Genomic DNA, 12,755 nt, shown 5'->3' on the forward strand with positions numbered 1-12,755 from the left:
AGTACCAGTGCATTCTGCTCCTTCTCCAGTTGTCCTGTCGTCTCTGGGGTCGTCTCTGATGGAATCGATTCCTCATCTTCATGTGTCTGCTGGAGCTGGGACTTGGAGCTGAAAAAAACAAAAACTTAAAACTTACCTTGTCACGGGCTGCTGCACAGCAGCAGCCCGTGACAAGGTAGCTGGGTAGTTGGGACTTGGATCTTGGAGTTGGGACTTGGAGCTGAAAAAAACAACAGGAACATGTCAGAAAATTTGTCACCTCCTATTGGATATTTAAAAACTTACCGTATGATGAAAGCTTCCCCCCCTCCCTGTGTGATTCCACTGAAATCTGGTCTTTGTCACTGTGGACTCCACTGTGGGTCCAGGATGGGTCTGCACATTTACAAATATTGCTCCGAAATGAAAACTGCACAACTTCAATCCTCACTTTGTGTGTCTTTAGTCCGCAGAGACAAAAACACACTCAGAGCTCTGCAACATCACAAACCAACGTTCTGCCTGTTTTACTTCATCCTCATATTGTATCTAGGACACTTCTTTAAACACAGACTTACAATTTAAAAATGATTACCATCTGTCAGACCTTAATATAAGTATTTTCTTCCAAAAAAAGGAAGGTTCTATAAAATGCTAATATAAATAAATAAATACAGTGGAAATAGTGTGATTTTGAGGTCAAATGTTGACAAAGAACAAATTACCATTCATAATAATACAGATTTTTGATGTGTACATTATTTACCAGTTATGTACAGTTTTTATCATTTACCATCATTGTGTCAGTTTATGCACTTGCATTTAGAAATGTTGACTTTTTATACTATAAAAACAGTATATTTTTCAAAAAAAACAATACAACTGTTCAAACCCCTAATTCCTCACAGTGATTCCACTTCAACCAGTAAATACTAAATACACAGAACAGATTCAGATCCAGTCACATGCAGCAGTGATGCATACACACAGTAACACGTTAATAAAATCATTTCACTAGTGTCTCCGCCATCAAACCAATTAACCACATCGTATTAAAATGAACTTTAAATGTGACCGTTTGAAAAGAGGGTCTGAGCAACTTCACTAATTTCTTCATCTTTCATGATACTATGTGTACTGTGTTTACAAGATGCCACAGTCTCCATCACCGCTAGAAAACACTCATGCAGCCAAGTAGCTGCGGCGCACAAAGCCGCATGCGTAATTACGCACTCTGGACCTCGGGTACCTTCACCAAGTAATGCTGAACCAACAACGGAACTTCTCCAAAATAAACACACAAACGTGGGAGCTTCTCTCCAGGTTAGAAACTGGAAATCATTCAGTCACTCTCACAGTTCGATAAGAAAACAGAGGAGCAGCTTGACTCGGAGTGAAAACACATTTCAGAGTGATCAACTAACAACGTGGAGTTTAAGGCTCCTAAATGATGACAAATGACAGATTCAACACAACAGCTGTTTGTCCGCTGACAGTCACACACTGACCTCAGGTCAGTTCTGAGTTCACAACAACACAAATGTGACGGAGTGTTTGAAGCAACATGTGAGCATCAGTTCACATACAGGATCAGCTCTGAACTAAAAAAGACCTGATGCTCCGACATCTTCTCCCAGATCAACTCAGCTGCTTTGTTTACGCCTGAACGTTCTGACGTCATGACGTTCCCCCCACGCTTCTCCGAAGACTTCCATCATCTCCATGGTTACCAAAAATACACATTTCAATTATTTTTATGAAAAATGGCCCAGTCGCCATCTTTGCCAAAAAAATTTAACCCTAAAATATACAGAAATTATTTAACATGGTATAAACCTTAAAGTACATTAAAAAATGATCTAAAAACAACAAATAATTCTGTATAAAATAAAGATGTTTGATGTGGACATTATTCAGGGCTTTTGCCTGTTTTCTAACAGTTCCCATGTAAATGAATTATATTACTGGTCTCAGCACAAACAAACCAATGAACCACATCACATGAAAATGAACTTTTTATCAGAAAGTTAGAAAAGAGCTTCTGAGGACCTTCGGGGATCAGAACAGATCAGATTCTCAACATTTTATGAAAAATAGTCCAGTTATCATTTTCCCAAAACTTTCATCTTCAAATGTGGACAAAATGTACACTACTGTTCAAAAGTTTGGGGTCACTTAGAAAATTCCTTATTTTTGAAAGACAGGTCATTTATTGTCAATGAAGACAACATTGAATTAATCACAAATACAGTCAGGACATTGTTAATGTGGTAAATGACTATTCTAGCTGGAAACGGCTGATTTTAATGGAATATCTGCATAGGGAAACATGAAATTGTCTGGGTGACCCCAAACATTTGAACAGCAGTGTAAAACAAAAACAAAAAATAAAAGTTTCGTCATATCATTTTAGCACTTTGTTAACATATTTCAGGTTTGTTTTGTTTTGTTTTGTTTTGTTTTGTTTTGTTTTTTACAATAAAACTCACAAATAACAATTTTACACCAAGAAAACATCAGCATGTCCTAAACTGTGTTTTACAAGCAGGCCCTCCACATTCTTTTACTTAACAGACTTTGCATTCAACAAACTATTCTACTTTTTGGACTGAAACTGCTTTCAAAGTGTTCACAGAGATCAGCGGATGAGTGAGACGCAGGAAAAGCATGAAATGAATTTTCTTAATTGAATGCAAACTGCAGGTGCTTCTGTCCAACTAGTGGTGTCTCGGGGCAGGTTCTTCTTCTTCTTCTTCTCTTGGTGATCCGCTGAGGTTGGTCTTCAGGAAGGTTGGTTTCAAGATGCTTTCCGGCTTTGAGAGCTTTCCAGCGATCAGGTCAATTTGCAAAAGGTCCAGATAAAGTCCAAGTGCAACAAGGGGCCGATCGAAGGTCTCTGGGTCTTTTATATGCGTTCGTAGCGTTTCAATGGTTTTAAATAATGCACGCACCTGCCTGGGCGTGAGGAATTTTGATATGAAGTTCAATAAATGTTCCATTATGTCAACTTATTTGTTATTAAATATGACTTTTTCCAAGTATACGCAGGAGTTTACACAAAGTTCACCTTGTAACTCCAGTCCAATCACACATCCAAAACAGTCAAATCACATTTTGTGCGTAATGACGATTCATCTTTATAAAATTGTCCTGACACTCTGATGTAGCTCAGGATTCATCCAGTAAAGCTTTAATACAAACAATTACACCATATAAACCTTCAATCTGTGTAGAACAGCTGACATGGTGTGGACAAGTCCACAGAATAGTATTTATCCTAAGTGACCGCTGCTGCGCCACGTGTGTAAATGCGCGTAAAGACGCACTGATGGTTTCTGCTGCTGTGATGCTGCAGGTATTTATTCAAGTCAGAGGAAACAATGTGATACACAGCAGCTGTGGGCAGCAAACTGGTCCTCTGGAGGTGTTTAAATGTTTCTGCTGAATCCACAGTGACATTCAGTGAAACCTTAACAACATTATTATTTCCGACATGAATCCAGCAGGTTCCACATCTGTCTGAGTCACATTATGATCTGGATTTTGACAGACATCTCAATATGTTTTGAAGAAGATACCCCTTGGTGGTGTTGCTCTACCTGGAAACAACACAAGGCTTGATCAACCCTAACTAGACCCCCTGGGTGATGAAGTGTGATGTTGAAAGAGCAGAAACAGTCCAGGAATCATCATGATGATGTGTTCAGGTGCATCAACATGACAAGTGTAGCAGACAACCAATGATAGGAGGAAGACAATAAACAAACAAAACACATAAAAGTTGATTTGTCATGTTACAGAGGTCTGTGTGTGTTTTTAGTCTCTGTTGACTGAAGATACACATACTGAAAATTTATAATCTACAATTTTCATTTTGGACTGATCTTTGTACAGAAATGTGAAGAAACAGTTCAACAGTTCAAATTTCAAGGTCACAAGTCAAAATCTGGATCCTCATCATTGCTTCAATTTTTCAGTCTGTCTTGATGCATCATTCACACACAACATGTATAGTCAGAGTTAAGATGGAATAATTCCTACTATCCACAGTGGATGTGACATGATACTTTTACTGTCACATTCATATTACAGTCTGTTTCAATAGACGCTATAGTATAATGAGGCCTCAGCAGTCTATGGAAGTCTTATGTCAGTCTCAAACAAACCAGAAAGAACCAGAGTCGTGGATTTGTCCCTAATTGCTTAAACTGATCCCATTCATCAAAAAGGGTCAAGTAAGTACAATCACCATTAAGTATATATTTCATGTATGGGCTCTAACCATTATATTAAGATAGACATGTAAAAATAGAAAACTATACAGTATTCATTTTTGTTTATGTAAAATACAGAAAAAAAAATTTTCATTTTCTTGATAATATGTTTAGTATTAGTTGATATTAACACATCAAAGTGCTTACATCACTGGTTTTATCAGATAGTCAGAACTCCCAAGCACCTCCTGCAGCACCTCTGCTGTCTTGACACACACATAGCTAAGGTTTCCATCAAAGTCAGGATCTTCATATTGAAGTCACCATCCAGTCTTGGCTTCAACTTCTCTTGCATTAAGTTTTGCAAGACTCACCGACCGAGTCTAGTAAAACAGTGGATTCCAGTTGGCTGTCATCTGTTTTGATTATGTGAAGAGATACAATTGTGTCAAAGTCCATCCATCCATCCATTATCTATACACCGCTTAATCCTCATTAGGGTCGCAGGGGGGGGGCTGGAGTCTATCCCAGCTGACTCAGGTGAAGGCAGGGGACACCCTAGACAGGTCGCCAGTCTGTCGCAGGGCTACATATATAGACAAACAATCACTCTCACATTCACACCTACGGGCAATTTAGAATGATCAATTAACCTCAGCATATTTTTGGACTGTGGGAGGAAGCCGGAGTACCCGGAGAAAACCCACGCATGCACAGGGAGAACATGCAAACTCCATGCAGAAAGATCCCGGGAAAGCCGGGACACGAACCAGGGATCTTCTCGCTGCAAGGCGAAAGTGCTAACCACTACCCCACTGTGCAGCCCTGTGTCAAAGTCATGATTTCTTATTTCATGCTTGAAATAAGAAATCATGACTTTGAAAAAGCAGTTTTGTACTTGTGGGTGTTGATGAAACAGCTTTGTAACAGTTAATATTCTAGTTTCAAGCATGTCTTACTCAATATAGGCCATAAAATCTCAGTATCAAGCTCTAATATCTTACTGAGATAATTTAGGACCAAAACACTTAAAACAAGTAAAACAGTCTTACATAAAATCTGCTAAGTGAGAAAAATTATCTTATCAGACAAAAAATAAGTAAATATCACCCTTATCTGAGATATTTAATCTTTCTTAGATTTCAGTTTTTGCAGTGTGAGAATGAGTCATAACACGGTGTTAAACCATCTACTGGCAGGCATCCAGAGGAGAGGATTAAATGTGTGTGCTTGTTGTCACAGAGGTTTAAATGTGCATGTGGCACTGGTGGAAGAAGAGCTCTGACTTTTTAGTAAAACTAAACCTACAGCAATATAAAAATACTCTTACAAGTAAATGTTCTGTGCTTAAATAATGTAGATCTATTAGAGGTAACCATAGCTTAGGTGGTAGAGCAGGTTGTTCACAAATCACAAGGACGGTAGCTCAACCTCAGGCCTCTTTGTGTTCCACTAGCTGTTGTAACTAAATGCAGTCTCCCATTCAGCATTTCTTTAATCTGTCTTTCTGGAAAAAATGAAGTGTGTTCCTGTGTTCTTGGATAAATGTCCATCAATTTTTTGTAAACAAGGTTAAAATATGATTACCTCATGAGCAGCTCCCATGAAAAGATTCACAATGAAAACACGAAGAACATGCGACCTCTCTTTGGTTCTTTTTTTCTTATTATCTGGTAAATCATTCAAAAAATATCTCTATTGCTGCATGAAGTCGAGGATTTACAGTCTGAGGTGTTCAGGGAGCTTCTCCTTTGTGCATGTTTCCTCCTTCTGCCTTTTTTTATGAGGCTCATCCTGTTTCAACTTTTTCTCTGGTGGGAACTAGCACATTACTGACATAATTTGTCCATCTTCAGTGTAATCAGACAGCCTGAACCAGTTGTTCACCTGCTCCTCTGCTGCACTGTAGAGCGAGGACACAACTCTGTGGATGTCATTCCTCCGGTCTGCTTTCAGAACCACAATATGAGTTTTGTCTGGGTGGACTGGAGACAGCAGTCTGCCAGCAGCTGGCCTGGAGGGAGTCGTGAAGTGTTACGGAGAAAATTGTGACTCAGTTACATCGCAGAATTATTAACGCTGTGTTAGGTCTGCTGATGCTGGCTCTGGATAGGGCCCCTCCTTCCTCTTGTTTTCTTCCTTTTCAGGTATGCTGAGCACTGTGGCAACGGCAGGTGAGGGCAATCCTTGATCAATCAGCAGAAGCAGGAGCAGGTGTGCCAGAGCCAATCAGCTGACTTCTCCTACACAATATAACCTGACTCCACTGTTTAGTCGACGCCGGTGTTCCAGTTTGACTGGTGATCAGGTTAACTGGCAATAGTTTCCGTCTCCAGATGTTTCGTTCGCAGATTCGTCACGATCAGACCTGGATTTACGTGAAATAAAGGTACCAGATAAAGAAGACCTCGCCGAAAAACGTCGGCATCACTGCTTAATAAAGTCTGTATCCATGTAAATATCATCTACAGACAGTAAAAAGAAACGTGCGGGCCGAAATAAAAAACACGTATTTTTCAAGTACGGTGAGAGGATTCGAAACCACGTAATCCAGCGAAAAAACTATGAGATCACCGTTTTACTCATTGTACTACCAATCACCTCTGCAAGCATTCTGCTTCATCCATGCAATGTAATGCAGTGATAGCTGTCTGTATATCCTAGCGTATGTTCTATTTCTATTCTATTTCTATCTTCACATTTTAAGCTTCTGGACTTTTCTAATACTCTATTTTATTATAAATACCTGCATTTTTGGCACCTTATTACTGTTTCTTCAACCAACACGATTTGCACATTCTTTTATACACCAATCAGGCATAACATTGTGACCACAGTGGGGCATGGACCCAGGACCTCTTGGGATGTCCTGTAGTACCGGGATGGTGGCAGTGAATTCTGTGGGTCCTATGGGTTGCAGGGTGGAACCTAACTAGATCAGGCTTATCCTGGCACATCCCACAGATGCTCAGTAAGATCTGGATCTGGGGAGTGTGGAACCCGGGTGACCACCTTAGCTCTGTTGTGTTCCCCGGGTCACTCCTGAGCAGTTTTTGTGGTGTGTCGGGGTGCATTGTCCTGCTGAGGGTGACATCTGGCATCAAGGACTGCTGTTGCCATGGGTGGTTGGGTGAGTTGCTGGACCTGCCATGTTTAGGTGGGTGGAACATGTCAAACATCCACATGAATGTCAGGACTCAAGGTTTCCCAGCAGAACATTTCATTATAAAAAGATGATTGATGTTATTCACTTCACCTGTCAGTGGTCATAATGTTGTGGCTGATCGGTGTATATTGTCTCCTTATCTACCTTGAATGTAGCGTGTGTGCGCTCCTGGATTTCTAGAATTGCCTGAAGGGGATAAATAAAGTGTCTGTCTGTTTTAATTCTGCATACTTTTAATGGTGGCAGTTTGTCGAAGCATTACAGAACATAAAACAGAGCTCATGTGGTAACCCACAGACTTTCTCAATAGAAGCGTTATACTTCCTGTTTACATCAGTCAAAGCCACCAAATTATAAGAACTGCTCCAAAACCTAAGGCAAACTGATGGTCCAAATCTACCTAATACAAAGAACAAAAATGGGAGTTACAAAATATACTATGGACTATTTCAATAAAGTGTTTCTGTAAATCTTATTTTTCAGTATTCATGGTTTCAGATTTTTTTTTCACACAGAACATGAGCATTCAGGGCCTACCAGAGATGAAGGGCTATGACCCACTAGATACCACCCTCAAGTTTGTCACCAGGAGGGACGACTTGGATCCAATTTGTAAGATTCTTTTTCTTTTTCACTGAACAGAAAAATGCTACAAACAACAGTTTCAGTAGTTTTTCTTCCCCTTCCTCTGTAATTGTCTCCTCATATTTTCATGAACTCACAGCTGTATGAACTGCATATTACCAAGTAATGTAGCTGATATTTGCTTTTGCCCACCTCAGCCTCAGATGATGACTCTCTCAGAGCAGAGATGTCCTGCGGCCACGCCGTCACTCCTGAATCTCTAACACAGTGGTGTCGCAACCTGCTGGACCAGGTATAATGGATGCAGTATCTGTATGTGCACAATGGAATCGAAAGAGAGACAAGATTATACACATCGATGAGACGGGATACAGGTGAAGCCAATGAGGGCAGAACAGACAATCAGAAAGGAGGGAAAACAGAGAAAGAGAGGAAGCACAAGCACTAAGTAGCTTATTGAAAAGGGATGTAAACTGTGCACTTACAAAGATAGGGACAGGAGATATAAAAGCAGAAACCAAAGCCAGGTCAGATTTAAAAACAAGAAAAATACTCAGAGAGCGCAGTACTCCACCAAGGCTTCTGAGTCGTTGTGTCATTTCCGACAAAAAAAATGACCTTGCACTGCGCACAGGCGTGTGTTATGCATGTGTACGTTATATACAGATATCGAATTGCGTGACTTAAATATGTGGCGGGCGGTGGAAAGTGATGGAACTCGGAAACACCCCAACAATTTAATCAATTGTTCCTTGTATGATTTCCAACAGATAAGTCCCGATAAGTCCACAGCAGTCGATTTGCAGAAGGATCGCAATTTTGTGATCGTCAGCAGGCAACTGATGTAGTGTTCACTTGTTATCATAGTTACAGTGACCACGATCTCGCAATGATACAGAAGTCTTTAACAAATCCATACATCCAGACTAGAAGCCGAAAATCTAATCACTTGGTCCTTGTGTCATTTCTGACCTTCCCTGAAAATTTCATCCAAATTCGTTATTCGGTTTTTGAGTAATGTTGCGAACAGACAGACAGACAGACGCTTATCGCCACAAAACTCCAACGTTCCTTGATGGAGTGAAAAATATATGAAAAGTAGGAGAACAGAAGTATAAACTTGCAAGAAAGAGAAATGCTCAAGTAGAGTCAGATCTCTTAATTACCTCAATATTCTACTTAAGTAAAAAGTCCCTTGATTGCTTTCTGTCATTTCAAAATGATTTTTCTTTGTGTTTTAAGGGGCATTACACATTTAAATGCCCTGCACTGGTAGAGGGGACCACAAGGTGCAATAAGGCGTGGTCGTACCAAGAGGTGCGCAGACTGGCAGATTTATCTGTTGAGGAAATGCAGCACTTTGAGGACAACATGGCCCGCATGGCTGCTGCTAGACACTGCGAGTTTCAGCCAGTAAGTGGTCCAGTGCTCTGTGGTTGTATTAATGCTGACTTTTCAGGGATTTACTCTGACTCAAACATTAAAACCAAATCAAGTGGACTGATGTTTATTTTTTCTTCACTGTTCTCCCCCATCAGTGTCCCCAGTGCAAAACAAACATGGAGAGGAAGGATCTTTCCAACCTGTGTGTCACATGTATCATATGCACAGCTGATCAGGGGGGAACCTATCAGTTCTGCTGGCAGTGTCAGAAGCCATGGAAGGGCTCAGCTCCTCGATCGGACCGCTGTGGCAACGATGACTGCATCAACAGGGACCTGCAACTGCTGCAGACATGCAAATCCATCGACCTGCCGGAGGTGGCGGGCGTCACCAGCTGCCCCTCTATCCGACTCTGTCCTACATGTGGCATGAAGATAGAACATAATAGACAAAACTGCAAAAATTTTATATGTCCTCGATGTCATAAGGAGTTCTGCTTTGTTTGCCTGAAACTAACGCGGCAATGTTGCAAGACCAGTTCACCATTCAGAATCTGCCCAGGCGGTGTAGCTCCAAGACAGACTTCTATTCCGGTATGGCAGAGAAAATGAAGGCAATCCGGTGTCTTATCTTAATTCAACAAGAGATCTTTAACAGAAGTGTTTAAAAACACAACAAAAAAATCAATGCATTTATTTTGAAAGGTCTCAATATAGTCTCCTGGACACCAAATGTTTGTGGCATGTAACTCTGCTCCACAAGACAACTAGGTTCTTATTTGTGGTTTCTCTGCCTCCCTCTGGCTGAACTTTAAATTGCACATGACAAATATGTTTGGTATTTACCTCTGAATCTCCATTACTGAAATACTTAAGATGTTTTATATATACAAAATGGAACCTGTTTTATTTTAATTAGCTTTTTCTGTATACCAGTGTGGCAAAATCTACCTGGTAAAACTTAATTTATACTCAGTGTGAGAGGGAATCTTTTATAAAAAATAGATCTGAATGTAAATTTTGATTTACATCTCAAATTCACCCAGACAAGGCTATTGTGTGTCTGTATCATTAACATTAGAAACACTCATTAAGATCAAGTAAATTAAACATAACTTAAGGTTTTGTGTTTTCATTCCAATCAGACAAGTGTCATGGTACTTTTCTTTATTACATCACAACATATTCATCCGATTCAAACACAGAAGACAATAATTAAAGGTTAATATAAAGAAATTATCAAGCTGATTAATAATTATATTCCAGATTATTTAGATATGAGATTTAAACTTTTTTTTTTGCATTTCTTAAAGACTTAAAGAGCCTTTATTGTCATTGTTCAGAAGTACAATGAAATTTGTCTGAAGAACGCGACAATTAGCAGTAGTGCAAATAATAAAAATAGTTTAAAAATACTCTCAAATAATAAAAAGAAGAATCAAAGTACTATATACAAACAAAGTAAAGTGATCAGTGCTGATAAAGTGGTCCAGTGTTGAAATAGAGTTCTTATTGCATAGATGAACTGGGAGGGGGGAATGACTGGGTGGTGGGACAATGGGTGGGGGGGTGTGATGGCAGCGACAGCTCTGGGGAAGAAGCTGTTCTGCAGTCTGCTGGTTTTTGTTTTTAATGACAGCCTCCGCAGAAAGAAAAGTCTCTGCTGAGCCTTCTTCACCAAGTGGGAGGTGTTGGAGGTCCATGTGAGATCACTGGTGATGTGGAGACCCAGGTACTTGATATTGCTGACCCTCTCCACCTCCTCTCCATTTATGCAGAGAGGTTGGGGGGGGGGGCATTTTTCTGGCTCTCCTCAAGTCCACAATGATCTCTTTTGTTTTGATGGTATTCATCACCAGGTCACTTTCAGAGCACCAGCTGACCAGGTGCTGGACCTTCTCCCTGTAGTGGGTCTCGTTGTTGTCAGATATTAATCCCACTATGGTGGTGTCATCAGCAAACTTTACTGTCGTGTTGGAGGGGTGGATGGAGGTACAGTCATGTGTGAAAAGGGTGAACAGGGCCGGGCTGAGGACGCAGCCCTGAGGTGCACCTGTACTCAGTGTGAGTGTGGATGATGTCACCTCTCCTACTCTGACACTCTGTGGTCTGCCGGTGAGAAAGCTGTGGATCCAGGAGCAGATTGTGGTGTCTAGTCCCAGATGGCCAAGCTTGGTTATCAGTTTATGGGGGGAGATGGTGTTGAATGCTGATGTAAAATCAACAAATAGCATTCTAACATAGGTGTTGGGGCCCTCCAGGTGGGTCAGGGCCGTGTGCAGGCAGTTGAGATGGCGTCTTCCGTTGATCTGTTTGCCCTATAAGCAACTGGTGGATGTCCAGATCAGCAGGAATGATGTCCTTGATGTAATGCAGGACCAGCCTCTCAAAGCACTTCATTATTATTGGTGTCAAGGCAACTGGGCGGTAGTCATTCAGGCATTTCACTGCCTGTTTCTTGGGCACGGGCACTATAGTGGTGAATTTAAGGAATGTGGGGACTACAGCCTGCTGTAAGGACCGGTTGAAAATGTCCGTAAACACGCCTACTAGCTGGTCTGCACATGCCTTCAGGACCCGGCCCGGCACCCCGTCTGGACCTGCTGCCTTGGTGATATTGATTTTCTTCAGTGTTGACCACTGTTCCCTCTAAGCTGCGCACGTGCATGCGCAATTGCGCACTGCTGACACAGTCTCCGGACACAGAAAAAAAAATCCAACTTAAATTGTAAATAAAATAAACACGTAACAATTCATTCTGTGCTATTTTTCAATGTGAGTCAGTGAGTGACCGGTGACTGGCTGCTGCAGCCAATGATGCGATTCACATACGTATTTACCATAGACTGTATATAATGGTATTTACGCAGCTAATCAACGTCAGGCGTCCTTATGTGCAGCCACCGTTGTTCTCATAGATATGAATGAGTAGATAGGACACGCCCCTTTGAGCTGCGTACTACGGCGAGGCTAAGCTAGTGGGAGCAAAGTTTCAGTGCATTCTTTTTTTTTTTTTTGTCTGCATTTGTTCTCATTGTTTGACTCCACAAAAGAGGTGTCAACATTGTATGAGATTGATGCATATTTTAGTCTTGCAGCCAAATATTTTAATATTTAGTGCATGTGTGTGACCATCACCGGCCCTCCCTGAAAGCTACGCAGACATTCTTTATTAGAATTCCCTATTATAAGCCAGGGAGGGCAGAGCGCAGATACCTTTGATATCGGTGTTCTGACGTACAGCTGTTGCTAGTGGTTCGATAAAGATCGCAAACAATAAGGGAGAGAGTGGGCATCCCTGTCTCGTTCCCCTTTGCAGACTGAAGCTTTGTGAAGTGATCCCATTGGTGAATGTAGCCTTGGGTGAGTTGTACAGAGCTGATACCCACTGGATAAACGATTCTCCGAAGCCAAATTTGTGGAGCACAG

The 12,755-nt window shown here is 41.0% G+C and overlaps 1 protein-coding gene across 1 annotated transcript; it reads left to right on the forward strand.

Moving 5' to 3' along the window:
- The first annotated feature begins 7,572 nt into the window (after nt 1–7,572).
- On the forward strand, nt 7,573–10,486 carry LOC111588586 (uncharacterized). The gene is made up of 4 exons (XM_023299034.3): nt 7,573–7,971; nt 8,142–8,236; nt 9,187–9,357; nt 9,483–10,486. Exons 1-4 carry the CDS (start codon nt 7,848–7,850, stop codon nt 9,936–9,938), a joined length of 846 nt encoding a protein of 281 aa, XP_023154802.2. The 5' UTR covers nt 7,573–7,847; the 3' UTR covers nt 9,939–10,486.
- Nucleotides 10,487–12,755: the final 2,269 nt, after the last annotated feature.

The sequence above is a fragment of the Amphiprion ocellaris genome, chromosome 2, assembly GCF_022539595.1.
Source record: "Amphiprion ocellaris isolate individual 3 ecotype Okinawa chromosome 2, ASM2253959v1, whole genome shotgun sequence".
NCBI classification, from domain to species: Eukaryota; Metazoa; Chordata; class Actinopteri; family Pomacentridae; genus Amphiprion; species Amphiprion ocellaris.